The sequence below is a fragment of the Myotis davidii genome, unplaced genomic scaffold, assembly GCF_000327345.1.
Source record: "Myotis davidii unplaced genomic scaffold, ASM32734v1 scaffold77, whole genome shotgun sequence".
Classification (NCBI taxonomy): domain Eukaryota; kingdom Metazoa; phylum Chordata; class Mammalia; order Chiroptera; family Vespertilionidae; genus Myotis; species Myotis davidii.
In genome coordinates, this window is record NW_006289713.1 from 3,728,524 (window position 1) to 3,749,444 (window position 20,921).

General features: G+C 41.4%; 1 protein-coding gene and 1 pseudogene across 5 annotated transcripts in view; one reads left to right on the forward strand and one right to left on the reverse strand.

Moving 5' to 3' along the window:
* The window catches only part of ZCCHC14 (zinc finger, CCHC domain containing 14), a 71,361-nt gene that overhangs the window by 25,917 nt on the left and 24,523 nt on the right, over positions 1-20,921 (forward strand). For all 5 annotated transcript variants that reach the window (XR_001513615.1, XM_015562972.1, XM_015562970.1 and 2 more), the window contains exons 2-3: positions 2,335-2,458; positions 11,963-12,036. Coding sequence is in view for 4 of the 5 variants with exons in the window: in XM_015562972.1 (XP_015418458.1) it covers positions 2,335-2,458; positions 11,963-12,036 (198 nt within the window). In the remaining variant the exon portion in view is untranslated. The remainder of the gene's footprint in view (positions 1-2,334; positions 2,459-11,962; positions 12,037-20,921) is intronic.
* LOC102753122 lies at positions 208-1,163 on the reverse strand (annotated as a pseudogene).

Genomic DNA, 20,921 nt, shown 5'->3' on the forward strand with positions numbered 1-20,921 from the left:
CACATTCCCAACACCATTTATTGAAGAGACTATCTTGATTCCATTGTATGTTCTTGCCTCCTTCGTCAAATATTAATTGAGCGTATTAGTTGGGGCTAATTTCTGGGTTCTCTATTCTATTCCACTGATCTATATGTCTGTTCTTGTGCCAGTACCAGGCAGTTTTGAGATCAGTGGCTTTGTAATACAGCTTGATATCTGGTATTGAGATCCCACACATCAAGGCTATTAATTACAAATTATAGTCATCGTTACCATTGTCATGTTTTCTTTTCAATGCATTTGTTGATTCATTAGCAGTATTTTGTGATAACACCATGTTAGGGGTAATAAGAATGTTTTTGACCCAATTAATGATGGATTAATTAGAACATTCTGAACTGCTGATGTTACAGGAATTGATGCTTTTACAGCTGAGGACTGTGAAATGGGTATTTGTACTGTAAACCTTTGCCCTGTGAGGGACATTGGAGTCCCTACTTTAGTTGAAACTGACATGGTTTGTGGGGTTGGTTTGCCAAGTGTGGGAGTACTTGGTCTGCTAGTAACTGAACCAACACTTAATCGTGGAACTGGTATTCTTCCTGCAGAAATAGATGCCGTTTTTAGAAAAATTTAAGTCTATAGATTGGAGCAGTCAAGTAATAGCTATCAGGTGGTAATCTAGGACCTGGGTATGGCTTGATTAATGGCATTGGGTTTGATTTTTTTGCCTTCCAATCTATAATAATAAAAGTGTAATATGCTAATTAGACCAGACAGCTGGACGACCAGGCGAAGCCTGGGCTGCGAGAGCCGAGGCCCTTGCATGAATTTTGTGCATCAGGCCTCTAGTATATAATAAAAAAATCTCCTGGGGAAGGAGAGGTAAAAGACTGGTCAGCACAACACTGGATTGCCAATCGCACATCATCTGCATCAACAGTAACTTTCTTAGCATGGCTTGAATAAATGTTTGCAACATCAGAATTGTGGTCACATATCAGAAGGCAAACTGCAACATCTGACTTATAACTCTTGGCTCATATTCTGTAATCCCCATATCCTTCAGGATTTGTGCCATCATCTGTGCATCTTTTGGCATGCTCTTGGGAAAAGCCATCTTGCCAGACTCCATGATATCCGGTGATCAGACTTCTCGAGCCAAATCACCCACGTTAATATGTTTCAGTCCCCCGATCTTGATGCAAGTTCTTTGCCTAGTTTAGTTTTTCCAACCCCTGGTGTACCCATGAGCAGGATGTTCAGAAGCAACAAGATGGCTCTGGAAACCCAGCATGAGGGCCCTAAGCACAACCTATTGTTTGAAATTTTGATACATATTTAGTTGTGACTCTGAAGAAGTTAAGGTCATTATTTTCTTCTAAATCCTACACGTCATAAATATATTTTGGCTGTAAAATTTTCAAATACAAAGTTGTTATTAAGGGGGGGGGGAATAAAAGTTACTGCTTTCTCCCCACCACACCCAAGAAAGTCTCTTCTCCCTCCTCCCTCATGCCTATCCTCAGGTCACTGCAGTTAAGGTTTGCATATCCTTCCAGGACCCTTTGCATTCATTTACATACAGACACCTTCTCTTTAAACCAAAGAAAAGGAGGAGGGTATGGAATGATACTCTATGGCTTGTTTTTTAATCTTTCTGTTTGTTGACAAGCTTTCATGGTGGTTTTATGACTTTACCTAGTTCATCTGTAGATGCACTGTCCTTGATTTAGTCAAGTCTCTTGGTAGCTATTTAAGATGTTTTCAGTTTTTCACTATTACAAACGCTGCTGCAGCAAGCACCCTCTCCTCTTACCCCCCCCCCACACACACACACATCTTTTTCACATGTAAGTACTTAGTTTGATGAATTCCTAGAAATGGAATAGTAATATAATTTCAGAATATGCTTTTTTAAAATGTACCCTCAACTAGATCCAGTTCTATTCCATCCTTTATCGCTGTCTTTAGAGCATTTTATGATTTATTCAAAATTTGTAGAAGGACAGTGTAAGTCTTGCTGTGTAATTATTTTTAAAGGCTCTGTCTCACATATAGGCTTATAATTCATGACAGCTTGGCTGACATAGTTTTATCCAGTCCAGCGAACCATGGACTCAAGACACAAATTCCCATGTTTGCTTAAAGTTCTCTGAGCTGTTTTTAAATTTCAATGGTGAGTAGTAGATGGGTGAAATTTTTGACTTTCACAGGAAGCGCTTATTGTTACACTTGTTATAGAAAAATTTGAAAATACTATAAACATAAATGACTTTTAAATAACAATGAAAATCACTCCATATGAACCAAATGGAAGAAAATAAGATGATTATGTTTTTGTGCCTTTAGGTCACTCCAAGAACCGAAACTCCTGTCACCAGTGTCAGTAATAGTTTGGAGAATGCACTACGTACATCAGCACATTCCACTGAGGAGTCGCTGCCCAAGAGGACTGTGGGAAAACACTCCAAAGGTGAGTCTGTCCATCTGCAGGGCTGAAGGGAAGGAGTTGTACTAGAGCGGAGAGGGGAGATCTTGCGCTGATATTTGTAAATGCTTTTAGATCTCTCATATACGCTAATAGTAGTAAGTTGTATTCTTTTTCTACATTCTATAAGTAATACGTGAATGTATCTTGGCTGTAAAATCTCAAATGTTGATGTTTGTTAAGGAGAGAAAAGTTAAAGTTGTTATATCCTCCTACCACCAAAATAAGTAAATTCTAGAGCAGCAGTATCCTGAAGAACTTACAATAATGGAATGGCTTGCATCTGCACTAATTTGTTTGCCACCAGTTACTTGTGCCTTTGAGCGCGTTTGAAGCATGACTTAATGCAACCAAGGACCTGAAATTTCATTTATTTTTCATTGCAATTGCAATTACAGTAGCTCAGTGTGGACCATGGCTACCATATTGGGCAGTACAGCTTTGGACTGGATGGAGGGCACATTTTAGATGAAGCTGTGAGTTCCTTGGTTCTGGTTGCCTGACTTTTGCAGCCAGCTTGGACAGTCAGAGTCAGTTGCTATACAGTTGGTAAGCTGTGTGGAGGTATGGGGGATTCCAGGCGGGTGAAGGTGATGTGTAGGACTAGATGGCTCGACAGTGAACCCCAAGTCTGCATAGTCGTCAGATGGGCCAGGATGACCCTGACTTGGATGGTTGTCATGAGGCCCCAAGCCATTCGCTCCCTCACTCAGCTGGCCTTTGTTCCTTCCCCCTTTTGTTTGTGTCTCTTCTAGAACTGAGCTGCACTAAGGTGGGAGCCATACCTGCTTGTCTTGTGTTTTCCATTCTCTGTCTCCCTCCTGTCTCAGGCACAGTGCTTTGCGCCTCACAGATGCTTAGTAAGCACTTTGTTTTTTAAATAAAGCTCCATTTTTATAAAATCATAGCAAGCCACCTGTCTGTGACTTGGGTCATATGCTGGATATATCTGTATTCTAACATCTACACCCATGTTTATTTATAAGTGACCATGACATGGTATTAAAACAGTAAATCCTTATAGCAGCCGTGGGGCATACATAGTCAGCTTGTTTTATGTATTCCACTCCAGGGACCATCATTCTCAGACACAGCAGGGCCTCATCTGCAAGGATGGTGTCACTCAGTCATAGGCACTTTCTCTCCTAAAACTGCTCTTGTCCTTTTTCCTTCTGAGTGTCATCCAGGGAACAGTGCCTGGTGGGGTGTTGCTCCCTTTGTCTCCAGACAGTCCAGCATAGTAGAACTTGTGCTCTGCACCCTTCTGATGTGAAGGGCTGGCCTTTTCTTCACCACAGTGGTTTTTCCTCAAGGCATAATTATCAGGAACCCCCTCACTCCTTTTTAAAAATGTAATTGCAGAATATGTGGCTGTTATCTCTGTCACTCTTTTTGTCTGTGTTTGTTGGTGCCCGGAGAGCCAGCTTTAGCATCACTTGTGCCAGACATCCCTTATCTACAGTAGTCTCCATTCAGTGGTCATAGTTGGTAATAGTTTCTTCCATCCAGCAAGCTAACTTGGTTTTTTGTCACACTTTTTTGTAATATTCTGTTCAGCCTAGGTTATTGCTCTTTTGGAAGTCTAAAGTCACTCTAAGTATTATTATAATAACCTTTTCTCATTGCCTTTTCTGTAATCCACGTGTGTTTTGGTTTTTCTCTGCTTATTTGGAAGTTTGTACAGATACAGTTTCACTTATAAAATAAAGAATTCAGACGTTTCCATTTCTTTTGTATAAGAGTCAGGGAATAGCAGTACGGACATTGTGAAACCCTGACTGCTCTGGTCAGATCGTGTTCCAAGCCTATTACATAGACTAACCCACATAATTTTCTGAAGAACTCTGTGGGGGTTCAGTTATACCTATTTAATTCTTACATCAATCCCATGAAGAGATTATTGCCCCATTTTACAGATGGAAGAACTGAGTCACAGATAAGTAACATTCCCAAGATAAGCTAATGCTCTTACCACTAATGTTAGACTGAAGAAACAGAAAATGAAAATCAAGATGGCAGTGCTTAAAAAGGACACATTAAAAAAATGAGTGTTAACCTTTTTTCTATACAGTTTTATGTGAACATTTTCAAGTGCTGGCATAGAGAGAACGGTATAGTAGTTGTCCACATCTGGCTTCAGCAACAGGTAATCAACTGTGTATTCCTTTGGGGCCTTGAGTTACTCAGGAATGTTGTGCAGGACTGTTGTACACACTCTGGGAAAGGAAGTCTCCCCAAATCCAGTCATTTGTATTTATTATTATTATTAAAACTTAGGGAGACAGTTATAATGTACAAGGTGAGGTAGAAATTACTTTTAATAATATTCCAAGTGAAAGAAGTTCTATAACATTTTACTTTACTTGCCTGTCCCTTATCTGCCCATCTCTCCATCCATCAAAACATTACTTTTTTGATGCATTTCAAAGTAAGTTGTTAATGATTGGGGTAGTTCTCCTGATCTGCCATAGTTGTCATGTCTGATCATGTGTGCTGCACACCCACAGCCTACAGCTTAGTTCCTGGATGAACAGTGGGTTCTCCGTAACTCCTGAGTCCTGCATTCTGACTTGAGTATCCTTTTCTCTGAAGCTGCTCTCATGGAAGGTCACAAATGACTCCTTGGGTGATAAGTCAGCTTTTATCTCACCTGGCATTTGTGACTACTCCACTCCAGACTTTGTCCCCCCTTGTTTTCTTTTCATTTTTTAAATTGTGGGACATCAGACATGTACAAGCCTTGGTGTAGCACATTCCACTGATCTCCTGGCAACACACTGGCCAGGTTTTTCCTTCCTTTCTTTTCGCTTCTGTTTGCTTTGCAATTCCTTCTTCTGCCCCTTAAACATTAGTGCTCTCCTGGCTCTTCCTTGGTCCCCCACTTAACACTGAGCAGTCTTCTCTGAGCCACTGTCCATCTGGTGATGACTTCAGATCTGAGAGTCCAGCTGCGACCATTCTCCTGGACCCCAAACCCCTGTGAACTCGCCAGTCAGTGACTATTTCCACCTAGATGGTTCACTAGTACCTCAGTCAGTGTGCCTAGAATGTAATCATGGCTTCCATGGCACCCCCTAAAATGGGTTTCCAATATTTATGATTGATAACCAATGTCAGGCACTTGGGACAAAACCTAGAAGTGCATGACAGTTCTCTGCACCTCTTAAGGGGTCTCAGACCTCGCAGTCCTGGCATGTCTATCCCTGTAAGGCTGTTGTGGTTTCTTCTTACCATCACTAGGCCACCATCCTGGATCAGGCCTCTGTCTTCTCTTCTGCCTGTGGGTTCATCTCTCCAGCCCATTTTCTGAGCAGGGACCTGTCCAGCATGTTGGATCATGGTCCCCTGCTTAGGGAAGCCTGGCAACAGCACTGTTAGCAGCAGCTAATGTCCTACAACACTAACCAACCTGCAGCTTGCGTGTGCTCACCTACTTGATACCACAGACCCATGGAGTGGGAACCATCATTCCTTTTGTTCACGACTAAAGAACTGCCCAAGGTCACTGAGCTGGAAAGTGTCCTATTTCAGACTGAGCCCGTCTCACTGCAGAGCCCGTGGGTTTACCTTAACCTGCAGAGAGGCCTGAGTTTCTTTATGTGCCCTCTGTGGGGTTGGTGGGCTGGCCCTGTCTGTGCCCTTGCCTCCTTGTGACTGTCCTCCCCTCTCTGCTCTGGTCTCCTGTCACCCCTCTCTTTGTGTCCTGGCTCCCACGGTGACTAAACTTACTAAAACACAACGCACTGTCATACCTGGGCCTGGCCACTGTGTTGCTCTGCCCAGATGGGCCCTTCCCTTTGAGGTGTAGCTCAAGTATTACCAGTTTGAACTCTGTAATTTTTCTATCACTATGGCTGGTACTGTGCTGAATATATAGTAATGCTGAAGAAAGTGTTTGCCCTGAAACATAAATAAGTGAAATTACACAGACTCCAAAATGCAAGTGTCTTATCACTAACCACTCAAATGGAAAATGTGTGTTCATTTCCTGTTTTTGCTACTTTAGAAATATCTTTTTATCAGCTTTGTGTTTTCTCAATTATGTGCTACTTTTGTTTCTCTCTTTATTTATGATAGAGTCCTTAAGTCTAGCATGATATGTGTCCTAAAAAGATGTAGAAAAAAAGGATCAGCTTTATCAGTGTAGTAGTGAATGTTCACATTTTAACAACAGCTGAGAGAAGCAATGCTTTTAAAATGTATCCCCATTAACACAGGCAAGTAAATGAAAGTGAGAAAGCAAGTTGATATTTTAGGAACATTATTATTCAGCTAGACTTTTAAGAATACAGTTTTTCAATTTTTAAATGAAAACTAGATTTCAGTAATAAAATTTTAAAGCAGGAAGCATCTTAAATGTTACTCTGACTTAGTGTCTTAATTTCAAGTATGAAGACGAGTTTGCTTATATAGATCTTAGGAGAAGGAGTTGTTTGTGCTACAAAATTATTAGTTTTTCATCTTTTCTCTCAGTCATAAATATTATCCTTGTTACTATGATTTATTTTAGTGTAGTTTTGGTAATTTTTGAAGTGGTTTCTTGTTCCTGGGCATATAGAATTAAATTGATACAGATACCTTGAAATCAAATAAAAGACATATTTGGCAGAAAACTACCAACCACCCAGTTTTTTCCAGAAGACATTCGAAAGGGAAAACATTTCAAAAGAGTGGCTTATCCTTGGAACATATTAAAGCCATTATCTATAGGTGTCTTATAAATCCTGATGTGACCGCGGCTCTCACAAACCGTTTGAAGACGCTTGTAAGTGGACGTGGTCCTGAGGCTGTGGCAGTTCATCCAGGCACTCCCGGAGCTGAAGTGAAGAGAATGTGTGGCTGGTCCTCGGACCTGCTGGCTGTGTGGCCTCTGTCAGTCATTGTCCTAAGTCATCTGTGACTCTGCCAGCCCCAGGGACTGCTCCTGCTTCCGGCCTTTCAGCTGCTTGCCTGGGCTTTTATTACAACACATTTGTATTTTCTACACAAAATTCCCTCCCTCTTGTTTCAGTTACATTAGTGTATTGGTTTTTATTTTTTAATTTATTTTATTTAGTTTTTTAAATATTAGTATATTTTTATTGAATTCAGAGAGGAAAGGAGATGGAGAGAGAGATAGAAACATCAATGATGAGAGAGAATCAACTCATCGGCTGCCTCCTGCATGCCCCACACTGGGGATCAAGCCCACAACCCAGGCATGTGGCCTGACCCGGAATTGAACCATGACCTACTGGTTCATAGGTTGACAGCCAACCACTGAGCCACACCAGCTGGGTTTAATTGATTTTAGAGAGGGAGGAAGGGAGAGAGAGAAACATCATTGTCAGAGAGAAACATTGATCAGTTGCCTCCCATTACGTACCGGGACCGGGTACCAAATCCAAAACCTGCCCTGACCAGGAATCTAGCCAGTGACCTTTCAGTGCATGGGATGGTGCTCAACCAACTGAGCAATACCGGCCAGGGCTAGTGTATTGGTTTTTAAAATTAGGTATTGAGCCCTGGCCAGGTAGCTTAATTGTTGGTTAGTGTTGTTGTCCCTATATGAGAAAGTTTCGGGTTCAGTCCTCCATCAGGGCACATAGAAGAAACAACCAATGAATGCATAAATAGGTGGAACAACAAATTGATGTGTTTCTCTCTCTCTCTCTCTCTCTCTCTCCAACTTAAATTTTTTTAAGGAATTAAAATTAGGTATTGATTCAATTCTAAAAGTAGTTTAATGCATTTTACTAATACATTTTATTAGTAGTTATGTGATCTAATTTGTAAGATTTGAGAGTTTCTAGTGTGCATCTTGAATGAATAAAAGAAGAAAAGTTTGAACAAACAAAATTTTAAAAGGAAAAAGCATATTGTCCTTTTCTTTCTCATCTCAACCTGGTCTAGCCTCCTATCCCTTTGTCCGACATAGACATACCTATACGCACTCTGGATCCCAGCCCCCTTTCTCCTGTCCCCAAGCGTTTCCCCAGATGGACGCTCCTATCCTTCCTAGTCTGCCTTTAGAGCACTGTTCCTGGCCATGACTGGCTCATCTCCGACCAAATAGAAGTACACCCTGTATGTCTTCGAGCCTTTCCAGTTGATGCAAATCCCATCTTCACAGTCACCTTTCACTTTCTGTCCTTCAGGATGGATTGATATCTAGCCCCTAAAATTTACACGTTTGCTTGTACTCTTCAGAAAGTAGTAGGACTTCTGTGACTGTTAGATGACTCAGTCTGCAGGACTGACCAGGAAGGTGAGAGACAAAAGAGGAGAGGGGGTCACTTCATCTACCAGTAGACTTTAAGTGGATTGTAAATAGATATTTATATGCATATAGATGTACTTTAAAATTATGAAACCACATTACAGAAATGTTGAGGAAAGGCTACTCATAATTTTACCACCAATTAGTAAAATTATTCCTGTTATCATTGCTATTACTTTTGATAATTTATTTTTAGTTTGTTTTACTTTTATACTTTAAACAACTATAATCATGTTTTACATATAATTTATATTTTTTAGTTGTATTATAAGCATTTTTTCATGGCTTTGTTTTTGTAAATGTGGTCTTTAATATAGCTCCAAAACTGAAAGTGTACTTAAACGTCTTTGAATCCTAATTAAGCATCCCATAACGCTGCCCTCCACATCGAAATTGTCAGCGATGTCTGCTACAGAACGTCATCCCACAGGTGCCCTTCTGCCTTTCCATTCCTGCAGGCTCCCCTTCTCCCGTTTCTAGAGCCTTGTGTAATGGCAGGTGTTGTTTCCTGAGAGGGCAGTGTGAAGAGAATTTCACTGTGAGTAAAGTGGCAGAACTTTTAAGCCATTTATTTGGTCCAGAGCTTTCCCGGTGGCAAAAGCTGCTACAGCATCCCTATTCGTAGGGTTGGTGGCACTGACTTACAGAGCTAAAACAAAGCACCATGTCAGTTGGTCTGATGGTTTTGAAGAGTCTTCACAAACATTTCAGTCCTGGAATTCAAGTGCTTTTTTTATTTGAAAACAGCTGAATAACGTTCATCTGCTTTTCACATTTTCCTGTCCAGATATGAGTCACTTCCTGCTTTCAGACCAGATGAGGTTTTGTGTTTTTGTTTTTTGCTTCTTTCCATAAATTCTAATATTATTCAGTTCTGGGACACTTAGGTACACATTGGTGTTCTGTGGCCAAGGAAAATGCTGACTAAATTTTTCTGTATTCATTGATTTTATATATCCTATTGTTTAAAAAAGTTGAAGATCTGGATTAGAATGATGTCATTGTGGGTAAGTTTTTTTAAAATAGTGGTTCTGAAAACATAAAAGCTGTTTATTTGCTGACTGACTGAGGAACTCATACAGGAACAGTGAGTAGTTTGAATGCAAATTAGGAGCTGTACAACCTCTGAATGCAGTGTTTTCTGTGTTTTGCCAGAATGGGAACACATACTCTTATTTTTTGGAGTAATTCCTTCCTATAAGGTGCTTATTTTAAATTTAAAACACTCTAAACCCATGGTTGGCAAACTGCGGCTCAAGAGCCATATGCGGCTCTTTGGCCCCTTGAGTGTGGCTCTTCCACAACATACCACAAAATACCACGTGCGGGCGTGCATGTACAATGCGATTGAAACTTCGTGGCCCATGCACAGAAGTCGGTATTTTGTGGAAGAGCCACACTCAGGGGGCCAAAGAGCCGCATGTGGCTCGCAAGCCGCAGTTTGCCAACCACTGCTCTAAACCAAATGGGTTCTATTATCTTCCAAGATGCATATCAACCCTGATGCAGCTTTACAAAATTAGGGAGGTTTACAAGAGAATAACCAAGCAAGTGAAGGATCGTAATATACCAGAGAACTAGATAGGTGGGTTCTTGTAATCTGAGTACAAGAACCCATCTATGTTGTTCACTGGTATATTGCGAGCCCCTAGAATAGGACCTAGTCCACGGCAGAAACTTCATAAGACATGTTGGTAGGGCAGGGCTTGGCAAATTTTTTTCTGCAAAGATACAGATAATATTTTTGGCTTTCAGAGGCATACGGTAGTTCTCCTGTTGTGGGGTGAAAAGCAGCCATTGATGATATGTAAGCAAACAGTGTGGCTATGTGCCAATAAAACCATTTACACAAACAAGTGGAGGGCAGCTTGCGGTTTTTCAGCCCTTCGCTTAGGACAGTGCTGTCCAGTAGAACTCTGTGACGACTAAATGTTCTCTTCTGTGCTGTACGCTATGGTAGCCACCTAGCCACAGGTAACTATTGACACAATGTGGTCAGTGGAACTGAGGAATTAGACTTTAATTTTATTCAATTGTGATTAATACAAATTTAAAAGGTCATATGTGGTTAGTGGCTACTGTATTGGGTGGTTCGGGGTTAGAACCTCCCCCAATGCATGTTGGACAAAGCAGTTGTTTTCTCTAGGATGTTAGGGGAAGAAAGAGTTTTGTGACCAAAAAAACTGGGGAATTGTTAATAAAAAGATTTATTTGTTGTGGGACTTCTCAGAGCCTTTAATATGCTGATATACATGGACAGTCTATGAGGAATTTTGCAGATTTTTCCTCCAAATTTTTTGACCATGAAGGTTTTCAGGGGTGGCTCTGAACATCTCACAGGACTGGTGTTCCTTGGAGAAGACTTTGGGAAACATTGATGTGGCAGACCAGGAGCATGGGCATCTGTAGGAATTGTAACAGTTACGTTGAGTATTGGACCGTTGGGTTGAAAGGTCTGTAGAAGTCCTCATAGAATGCTGCCATATGTCCTCCAGAAAGAGTAAAAGTAATGGAAGAAGGTGTTCTAATGTATCATTTTATTCTTGAGGATAAAAAAATGCACCCATGTGTGTGAAAAGGGTGGTATGAAGAGGCTGGTGCCTTTAGAACTCTCTAATGGTGGTTTGTCTTTTTTTGTCATTGTCTGTCTGTGCAGCCAGTCTCTGACAATCCTCAATATTCTTTGGAGGTAGCATTAGGAATCTTCACTGTTTCTCCTATAACTGCTGCCCTTTTCACCTCCAGCCTTGCCCTGTCAAAGAAGGATGAGACAAGAAGATCCAATGAGAGGCTTTGGGCAGCTGTGTCTAAAACAGTAATAGTGGAAAACGTTGAGCATTAGTTTTTCAGAAATTGGAACAGATCATAACTAATCTTCAGTTAAAATTAGTTCATACTTGTGTGCATTCGAATAAACTTATGTTCTCTTTTCAAACACTGTTCTCCTTTTCTATGATTTGTATTTATTTTTTTTTTGCCTGTTTTTCTTGCTTTACTTTTAAATTCACCTTCCATTCCTGAGTGTGATAGCTTTTTGCTTCCTCTTAAGTTTCTCATTCCAGGTGGACACACCGCAGAAGATACTGAGCAGCGTTGGGCACTGAAAGCCTTATTTTGAAAATTGCTAAAATATTAAATGCTAAAGTAATATGTACTTCAGGGTTTTATTTCATTTTTATAATTTTGTTTGTTGTTTGTTGTTTTTGTGTGTGTTTTTTTTACTTTTACAGTGAGTGTTGAAAAGATAGACCTGAAGGGATTATCACACAAAAAAAATGAAAGAAATGTTGAATGTTCCTTTGAGGTAAGATGCTAAGTTTTTTTTCCCTTTTCTCCTCTAAGGGATAGGAGGGAACATTTACCATGAATTGATACTTTTATTTATCTAAATAAAAAATAGGCCATTTTGCAAAACACTACTAGTGCTGTGGGAATTGGTAAGCTGGGACTCGGCCTATGGGTGGGCCATCTCCAGGACTGGGCTTGTTGCTTCAGCCTACGGGGCATCACTCCCTGACCTCAGTGGCCTCCATGAGGGGGAGGGGCCGGAGCTCTGGGACAGCCTGGAGTTAACAGTTCAGTTCTATCCCTGTCAGCCACATGGCTGAGGACAGTGCTGAACTTCTGTGTCCTAATACCTCCAGTCAGTAAAGGAGGAAGAGTTTGGGGGAGAATGAAATGAGACAGCCCCTTCAAAGCACTCAGCACAAGATCTGGATATAGTAAAAGCCTGCAAACAAAAGCTCTTCTTCTCTACCCACTAGATGACAAGAGCTTCTTGGTCTACATGGTGAATGCTTTCTACACTGACATGCTCAGCTGCTAGTAGTTGCTTACCTAATGGCTAACGTGGAGAATTGTGAAAATTGAGACATACTGTATATTATGATTAGAGACCCTCCAAGGCAGTGCCAGACACTTCTTACGTTTTGTTGACCCAAACTTAGTTTCTTGGTCCCACTTAGCTATTGAAGAGTCTGGGTAATGAATTGGGTGGCCAAGTCCCTGAGGTTCTGTTACTTGCCCAGCATGTTGTGTGAGGTTCTCCTTTGACCATGTGCCTGAATACTGATTGATAAGGAAAATCTGCTTCCTGCATTATTGGAGAATGTTCTCAGGAATAAAAGCTTCTGTGTAGTATTTAGTATGTATACTATGTGCAGTTTACTAGTTTTTCAAAGAGTATAGCTGCCTGAAAATACTTTAAATACGTTTTTCACTAAAAGGATAAAATTTCATTTGTTTTGGGAGGTACTGCATTGGGAGAATCAGTTGTTAAGCTACCGATGTCTTTTCAAAATGTGTGGAAAAGACGTTAGGTTTTGGAGATTGCTAAAGCTTATGACTAGCACCCAAACTCAGGAGCCAGTAAACCTCGGAATTCCAGCATCATTCAGGCCAGTAGACATCAGGAGCCCAGCAAGTCCCCAGACCCTGGACACGCTATCTCCTCCCTCCACTTGCTGCCTTTTGCTGCTTAGTGTTTCCTGAGGGGCTGTTGGCAATTATTACTTGCCTCCATAGGGACTACTGAGCATAGGGTGGATCTGGGATTGTTGGCCCCACTCACAGGCAATCTGGTCATCTGGGCTTTGAGTTGCCCCTGTCTTCAGTCCTGTTACTTGTGGCAGGGAATTGGGCTTGTGCAGCGTGAGAGGCAGAAATCCTATACCTCACAACTGCCTGCTGCTACTCACTAAAGAAATGAGCTTTGCCAGAATAGACACGTGGCCTCTCACGACCTCTCGGAGGAAGAGGGGATTATAAGCAGGAGAAGGAGGCAGTAGCAGACTGGTGGGGATGGGGACCCATGTCGGAGCCCTCTGAAAGCAAGCTGCACAACTCCACAAGGAGCCTGGAGCCACTGGCCTTCAGGCCAGTCACAGCTCTGAGCTTGCTGCACTAGACTAGGAACTATTGCTTGGAGATGACCCTGATGACTGTCACACAGGCTTAGATGGTTTTACCCCAATGGTCAAGCTGAAGTGTCTGAGAAGCTGACGTTTCCTCAGGTGATAATTGGTAAAAGTATTCTTGTGTTTAGGAAAGTGAAATCCTATCAGTAGTCCAACTAGCTATTCTTTTGAGGTGGGAACTTGAGCCCAAAGGAATTTACAGTCCAGAGTGCATTTGTTGGATGGTATTCAAGGTACAAAGGGAAGATACAATCAACATTTTTAAAAAATTAATCTTATTTACAAAACACACCATTAATTTGTGCAGCTTAAACTGCGTGCTTGTGTGCTGGTGAGTTGTCCTCTACTCTTAAACAAACGACTGCTTTGTAGGATACAGATACGTATTATTCACGTGTAAGAAAAGTGCGACCACCTTACGGCTCTGTTTCACTGAGGTCACTCTAGCTAGCTGTCGTCCGATCCTATATAGCTCTATAGAGAGGGAGAACTGGTGGGCTGCAGGGCGAGAACACAACAACGTATCTTTAAACTTTTTCCCATTTTAATGCCCCCCCCCAAAAAAAATTAAGTCCCTATAGAGTTTTTTCTGTTTTACAAATCAAGTTGATTCTAAAATTTATATGGGAAGAACTATAGAATACTCAAAATGATTTGGAAAAGAAAAAAGTTGGGAGACTCACAGTACCTTGTTTTAAGAGTTACTGTTACACCACAGGAATCCTGACACTGGCGTTGCTGCAAGGGTAGAGGCATTGATCAGAACAGAACAGAGTTCAGAATTAGCCCCAGATGGAAGTGGTCCATTGATTTTTGACAAAGATTCAAAGGCAGTTCAATGAAGAAAGGATTTTTTTCAACAAATGGTTCTAGAACAGATATTCCATACACAAAAAAAATGAACCTTGATCAAATCTCACCTCTTCTACAGAAATTAACTTAAATTTTATTACAGACCTAAATGTGGAACCTAAAACTACAAAAATCTGAGAAAAAAGCATAAGAGAAAGCTTTGTGACTTAAATGAGGCAAAGGTTTTTTTGAATACAATGTCAAAAATATCCATAAAAGACAAAATAAATATATTAGACTTCATCAAAATTTAAAACTTGCTCTTCAAAAGGCACTGCTAAGAAAATGAAAAGACAAGGAAGGCACAGGCTAGGAGAAAATAGTTGCAAATTACATATCTGATAAATAATTTGTATTCAAAATACGTAAAGAACTCTCAAGTTCAATAATAAAACAGTCCAGTAAAACATGAGCCAAAGATTTGAACACACACTTCACCCAGGAAGATTATGGATGGCAAAGAGCATACATGAACGGATGTTCAGCATCATTAGTACTGAGGAAAATACCAATTAAAACCACAGCAAGATAGCCCGGGCAGTGTGGCTCAGCAGTTGAATGATTGAGCATGGACCCAGGAACCAAGAGATCATCTGTTTGATTTCCAGTCAGGGCACTTGCCCTAGTTGTGGGCTGATTCCCAATAGGGGGCATGCAGGAAGCAGCTGATCAGTGATGTTTCTCTCTCATTGATGTTTCTATCTCTCTATCCCTCTCCTTTCTTCTCTTTCTAAAAATCAATAAAAAATATTAAAAAAAAAACAACACAGCAAGATACTAGATGAGTATTAGAATGTCTAAACGTAAAAAGACTGACCATACCAAGTGCTGGCAGGTTTGTGGAAGAACTGGCAGTCTACCACGCTGCAGATGGAAATGTAAAATGGTGTGAGTACTTTGGAAAATAATTTGGCAGTTTTTTAAAAAATTAAACATATTCCTAAAATATGACCCATCAGTTCCATTCCTGAGTACCTATCCAAAGGAAATGAAAGCATATGTTCATACAAAGATTTGTATATGAATATTCATAGCAGCCTTAGTTATAACACCCCACATATCTCTCCACAAGAGAATGGATAAACAAACTATTATATCATTCAGACAGTGGAGCACTACTCAAAAAGAGTAAACTCTTGATGCATTCAGCAATTGGTATGAAACTCAGTTATGCTGTGTGAAAGAAACCAGACCTCCCCCGCAACCAAAAAAAGAGTCCATTTACATAGCATTCTAGAAAATGCAAGCTACAGTGACAGAAAGCAGGTCACTGGCTTCCTAGGAAGGGGCAGTAGGAAACTTTTGGGGGCGAAGGATATGTACATTATATTGATTGGAGTGATGGTTTCATTATGGGTATATACATATGTCGAAGCATCAGATTGTGCCCTTTAAATATATGAAGTTCTGCTCTAGTCAGTTTGCTCATTGGTTAGAGCATTAGCCCGAGAACTGAGGGTTTTGAGTTTGATTCCAGTCAAAGTCACGTACCTCATTTGCAGGCTCTATCCCAGCCCCTGTTGGGGCATGTGCAAGAGGCAACCAATCAATGTCTCTCTTTCACATCCATGTTTCTCTCTGTCTCTTCCTCTCCTGTCAACTCTTTCTGAAAAATCAATGGAAAAAATATCCTCAGGTGAGGATTAACAAAAATAAAAATAAAATATGATTATTAAAAAATAAATAAGTGCAGTTCATTGTCAGTTATAAATTAATAAAACTTTAAAAAAAATAGATGCCTAAGATTAAACCTTTTCTTTTGTCCACAGAACACTAAGGAAGATTAAATAGTCCTTAACATAGGTTATCCTTTGTATATGGAAATAAATAGCTATTATACTGTGATCAGAACAATTAAAAAAAAACCTTATTAAGAGTGTCTGCCATACCTCAATGAGATTCAACAGTCTGTTTCTAACAGTATAGAAAGACTCAATGAAATATTTTTTTCCTGAAAACCTTCACTTATTCAGGGAGAAATCAATGATTCTCTGCCCCACCAATTTTCTCAGCCTTGTTTATCTCTAGTTTTGATTTTTATGTATCATTGTTTTCCAGGATACAAATTAAAGATTACTTTTTTATCGGAAGACATAATCCTGGATCAAGATGGTTTCAAGATACACAAATCTACTACAAACAGGAGTTTGAGTTTCCTCTTCTTTTCCATGTAGATGGATGGTTTTGTTTTTGCTGAAATTGTAATTGCTGGTTATGAGGAAACCAAGTCAGTATACAGGAAGCAAGTGAGAATAAAATTAGTATTTAACTTTGTACATGTGAAATGCCCAAATTTAACCAGCTTTTTCAAATTCATTTTGAGGAATTAGAATAACTAAAACTAAAAAAAGTTTTTTTAGTTATTACACATGAAGGAAAGGGAGGGAAAAACATCAAAAGACTACACAAACCCTTGAAATACCTGTTAGATTATAGAGCTTTATTGACTTAAAAAGAACTATAGAGCCCTGGCCCGTGTGGTTCAGTTGGTTGGGTGTCATCCTGTGCACCAGGAGGTCGCCGGTTTGATTCTGGTCAAGGGCACATGACCAGGTTTCTGGTTCAGTTCCCCAGTAGGGGGCATGCAGGAGGCAACAGATTGATGTTGCACCCTCACATAGATTATTCTCTCTCTCCCTCTCCCTTCCTCTCTAAAATCAATGCACTATTCTTTTTTAAAAAACTATAGAATACTATGAATAAAAAGAAAACATTTTTATGCCATTCTTCCTTAAGAGCCTAGACATTATTTTATTGCTGTATCTTTTCTTTAAAATTTAATTATTTAAAAATAACCCAAGAATATTTTTTCCATTGATTTTTAGAGGGAGTGGAAGGGAAGAGGGAGAAACATCCATGTGAGAGAGACATATCAATTGGTTGCCTCCCAAACCCCAACTGGGGCCAGGGATCCAACCTGCAATAAGGAATTGAACCCACAACCCTCCAGTGTATGAGCCTGTGCTCTAACCACTGAACACACTGGTCAGGGTGAAAATTTAATTTGTCATCTCAAAACAGTCTTAACTGCTCTGAATATTTTATCACTGTTAGCAAAGGATGAATCTTGTCAACTATTTTTTTAATTTAGTTTTTGTATTCATCATATACTAGAGGCCCGGTGCATGAAAATTTGTGCACTGGGAGGCGGGGGGGCACGTTCCTCAGCCCGGCTTGCCCCCTCTCACAGTCCAGGAGCCCTCAGGGGATGTCCTACTGACGGCTTAGTCTGAACTCCCTCTGTGGGAGTTGACCGGGCTGATCATTGGAAGGCGCTGCCCCCATCACCCCACTGCTGCTGCCACTGCTGGCTGCTGCGGTGGCTGGCCCTCGCTTCTTAGTGCTGGCCCTACCCCGCGCCCATGGGTGGGTGGGGGGCGATCTGGGGCCAGGCTGACTGGAGGAGGGGCTGTGGGAGGTTGAGGCACAGCAGGTCGCACCCCACCCAGCCTCTGCGAAGGCATGGCACCGGTACTGGGCCCACCACTGCCTCTGCGGCTGCCTCTGCAGAAGGGACAGCACTGGGACCCAGACCGCACAGCCCCCTCTCCCACTGCCTCTGCGGAAGGGGCCCTGTCATTGGACTGGCCTGTGCTGCGGCCTCTCCCCCACCGCCTCTGCAAAAGGGGTGGTGGCGATGGCACCACCACCTCTGTTCCTGCTCCCGCTGCAGCGGCGGTGCCTCTCCTGTGCTACTGGCCCTCGGCCCTCGCAGCCACTGTGGCTTTGTCCAGATGGACATCCAGAAGACATCTGGTCTAGTTAGCATATTACCCTTTTATTAGTAAGATACTAGTACACACACACATATATGTGCAGAGTTTAGAGTCCAGTAATCCTTCATACATTGCCAGGAGTTGCAGGGAACTGTTTCTTATGTCTCAGTGGTTGAATGGTAATTAGGGTGACTATGAAGCTTGTTGACTAGAGCCATATGGTAGTACTTTTCCATTCCTACATTGTGTTTTCCCTGGAGTTGTGTCTCTTTTTGCTTGGTATTTTGCTCAGGGACCTCACCCCTAAGGTTTTCCCTGGGTGTCTGAAATTCCCCTCGTTGAGAAGTGTCCAGTGTCCCAGTTTCATCTTTGGAGCTGTGGTTATGCTCTGCCTGGACTCCAGGTCTTCAGCCCTGCACACAGCTCTCATCATAATCCCCCTTCATCATTACCTAGGGGCTCCTTCCTCCCCCCAACTCTGGTCCCCTGCTCTTGGGTCTTAGGTCATCTTTTGTCTTAAGTTAGTATTCATTTAGTAGTTACCCTTCTTGCTTCTTAGAAAGGGTACTTGGGAGGTACAGTTTATGAGGCTTTTCATGTCTTTTTGGAAGTGCCTCTGTCTGATCACTCTGACATTGAGAATACCATTTTAAGTTGAATATTTTTCCTCAGGACTTTGAAAGCACTGCTTATTGACTATCTTGCGGTGTTGCTGTTGGGAATCAGGACTCGGTTTTGGTTCCTTGATCCTGCACGATGACCTGTTTTACAGTCTCCAGCAGTTTTCAGGATTTTCTTAGTCCAAGTATTTATACATTTGTCAGAGACTTGTTTGGGTGTAGATCTGTGGTCATCATATACTGAGCTTAGTGTTCCCTTCAGTCTAAAAACATCTGTCCATTTGGGGACCTGTTCTTGAATCATTCCTTTTGATTTCCTGTTCCATTTTTCTCTGTGTTCTTGTTTGGAGTTACTGTTACCTGCATGTTGGGCCTCAAGACTGGTTCTTTGGTTCCACCTCCCTCTATTTTCTTTCCCATTTATTTATTTATTTGTTTGTTTTACCTACTTTATGGAAGATTATCTTATCTTCCATGTTTTCAATTGAATTTTTCACTTTTGCTATACTATTTTTAATTTCAAAGAACACTTTTTCTGTAACTTTTTTTCATAGCATTTTGTCCTTGGCTATGCTTTCTCCTCTTAGTTCACTGAGAATATTAATGATAGTTTTAACTTTTTATAAGTTTTCTTCTCCATGCATGGTCTGTGCTTTCTCCAGGCTGCCTCTTTCCATGTGACTGCTTTGCTCATCTTTGTGGTTGCTTTGGGACTTCTCAGAGGGTTGGCAATAAGTGTGGTGGCACTGGGCCTCCCGCCTACCTAATGGATGTGACATGAGTAGTGGGCAGGGGCCTCTGGCTTGGTGAATTCCTGTGTAGGGCAAAGAAAATATCACTCCACATACTCTGGAGTGTGATGCCATGTGGAAAAACACTACTTTTGCCAACTGAGGTGAAAAGTGAGTCACCATTAGACTCTCGAGTGTGAAGAAATCCTAAGTATGTATCTACTTTGTGCATATTTTGCTTTTTGTGTATGCTTAAGAAAAGATTTAAACTAGAAACAGATTGTTATCATAGTTTAAGAGTTATAAGGGAAGAAGTTTTCCACATCTTTTACTTTGAAAAAAACAACATGTCAACAGTGCTTTGAGTAAAACATCTAATGACTAGACAGTTTTCACCTTTAATCATAGATGTTACTTGTGTTTTATGTGGGTAGCAGCTTCCTCCAACACCACTACCAAATTTCATTTTAATGTTGTCATAAGATTTGTTTATTTTAAAATATTTTTTTTTTATTGATTTTAGAGGGAGAGGAAGGGAGAGAGAAATAGAAACATCGATAAGAGAGACATCAATTGGTTGATTCCCACACACCCCTCACTGGGGATTGAGCCTGAAACCCAGGCATGTGCCTTGACAGGGAATTGAACCGGTGAATTCTTGGTTCATTGGTCGACACTCAACCATTGAGCAACACTGGCCAGGCATATTTGATTATTTTAGACACAAAGGATATTTTTATTTTAGTGTAGGCAGGTTTTAGATGGCAGGGCAGTTTTGTTCAAAGAATATAGTGTTTGACTTGCTGGTGAATTTCTGTAGGTGTTGGGAATCTACACTAATAAAAGACAAAGATGCTAATTGACCATACCTATGCTATGCCCAAGCCACGCCCACCAGCCAGTCAGAGCAACTATATGCAAATTAACCCAACAAGATGGCTGACAGCAGCCATGGAGCTGGAGCAAGCAGGAGGCTTGGTTGCCCCGGCGATGGAGGAAGCCAAGCTTCCCGCCTGCCCTGGCCAGCTGTGGCCTCTGCAAAAGGCAACAAAGTTTCAATTATAGAAGCTAAATAAGTCCCAGATACCTGCTTCCAGCCAGCCTCCACTGGGAGCTTGGGAGGCTGGGGGCTGTGGCCAGCCTGCAAACAGCCATCAGCCCCTCACCCAGGCTGGCCAGGCACCCCAGTGGGACCCCCCATACTGAAGGGGTTGTGGCCAGCCTGAACATGGCCCCCAGCCCATTACCCAGGCTGGCCAGGTACCCCAGCAGGGACCCCCACCCTGAAGGGGGTGTGACCAGCTTGAAAACAGCCCTCAGCCCCTCACCCAGGATGGCCACACCCCCCCAGCAG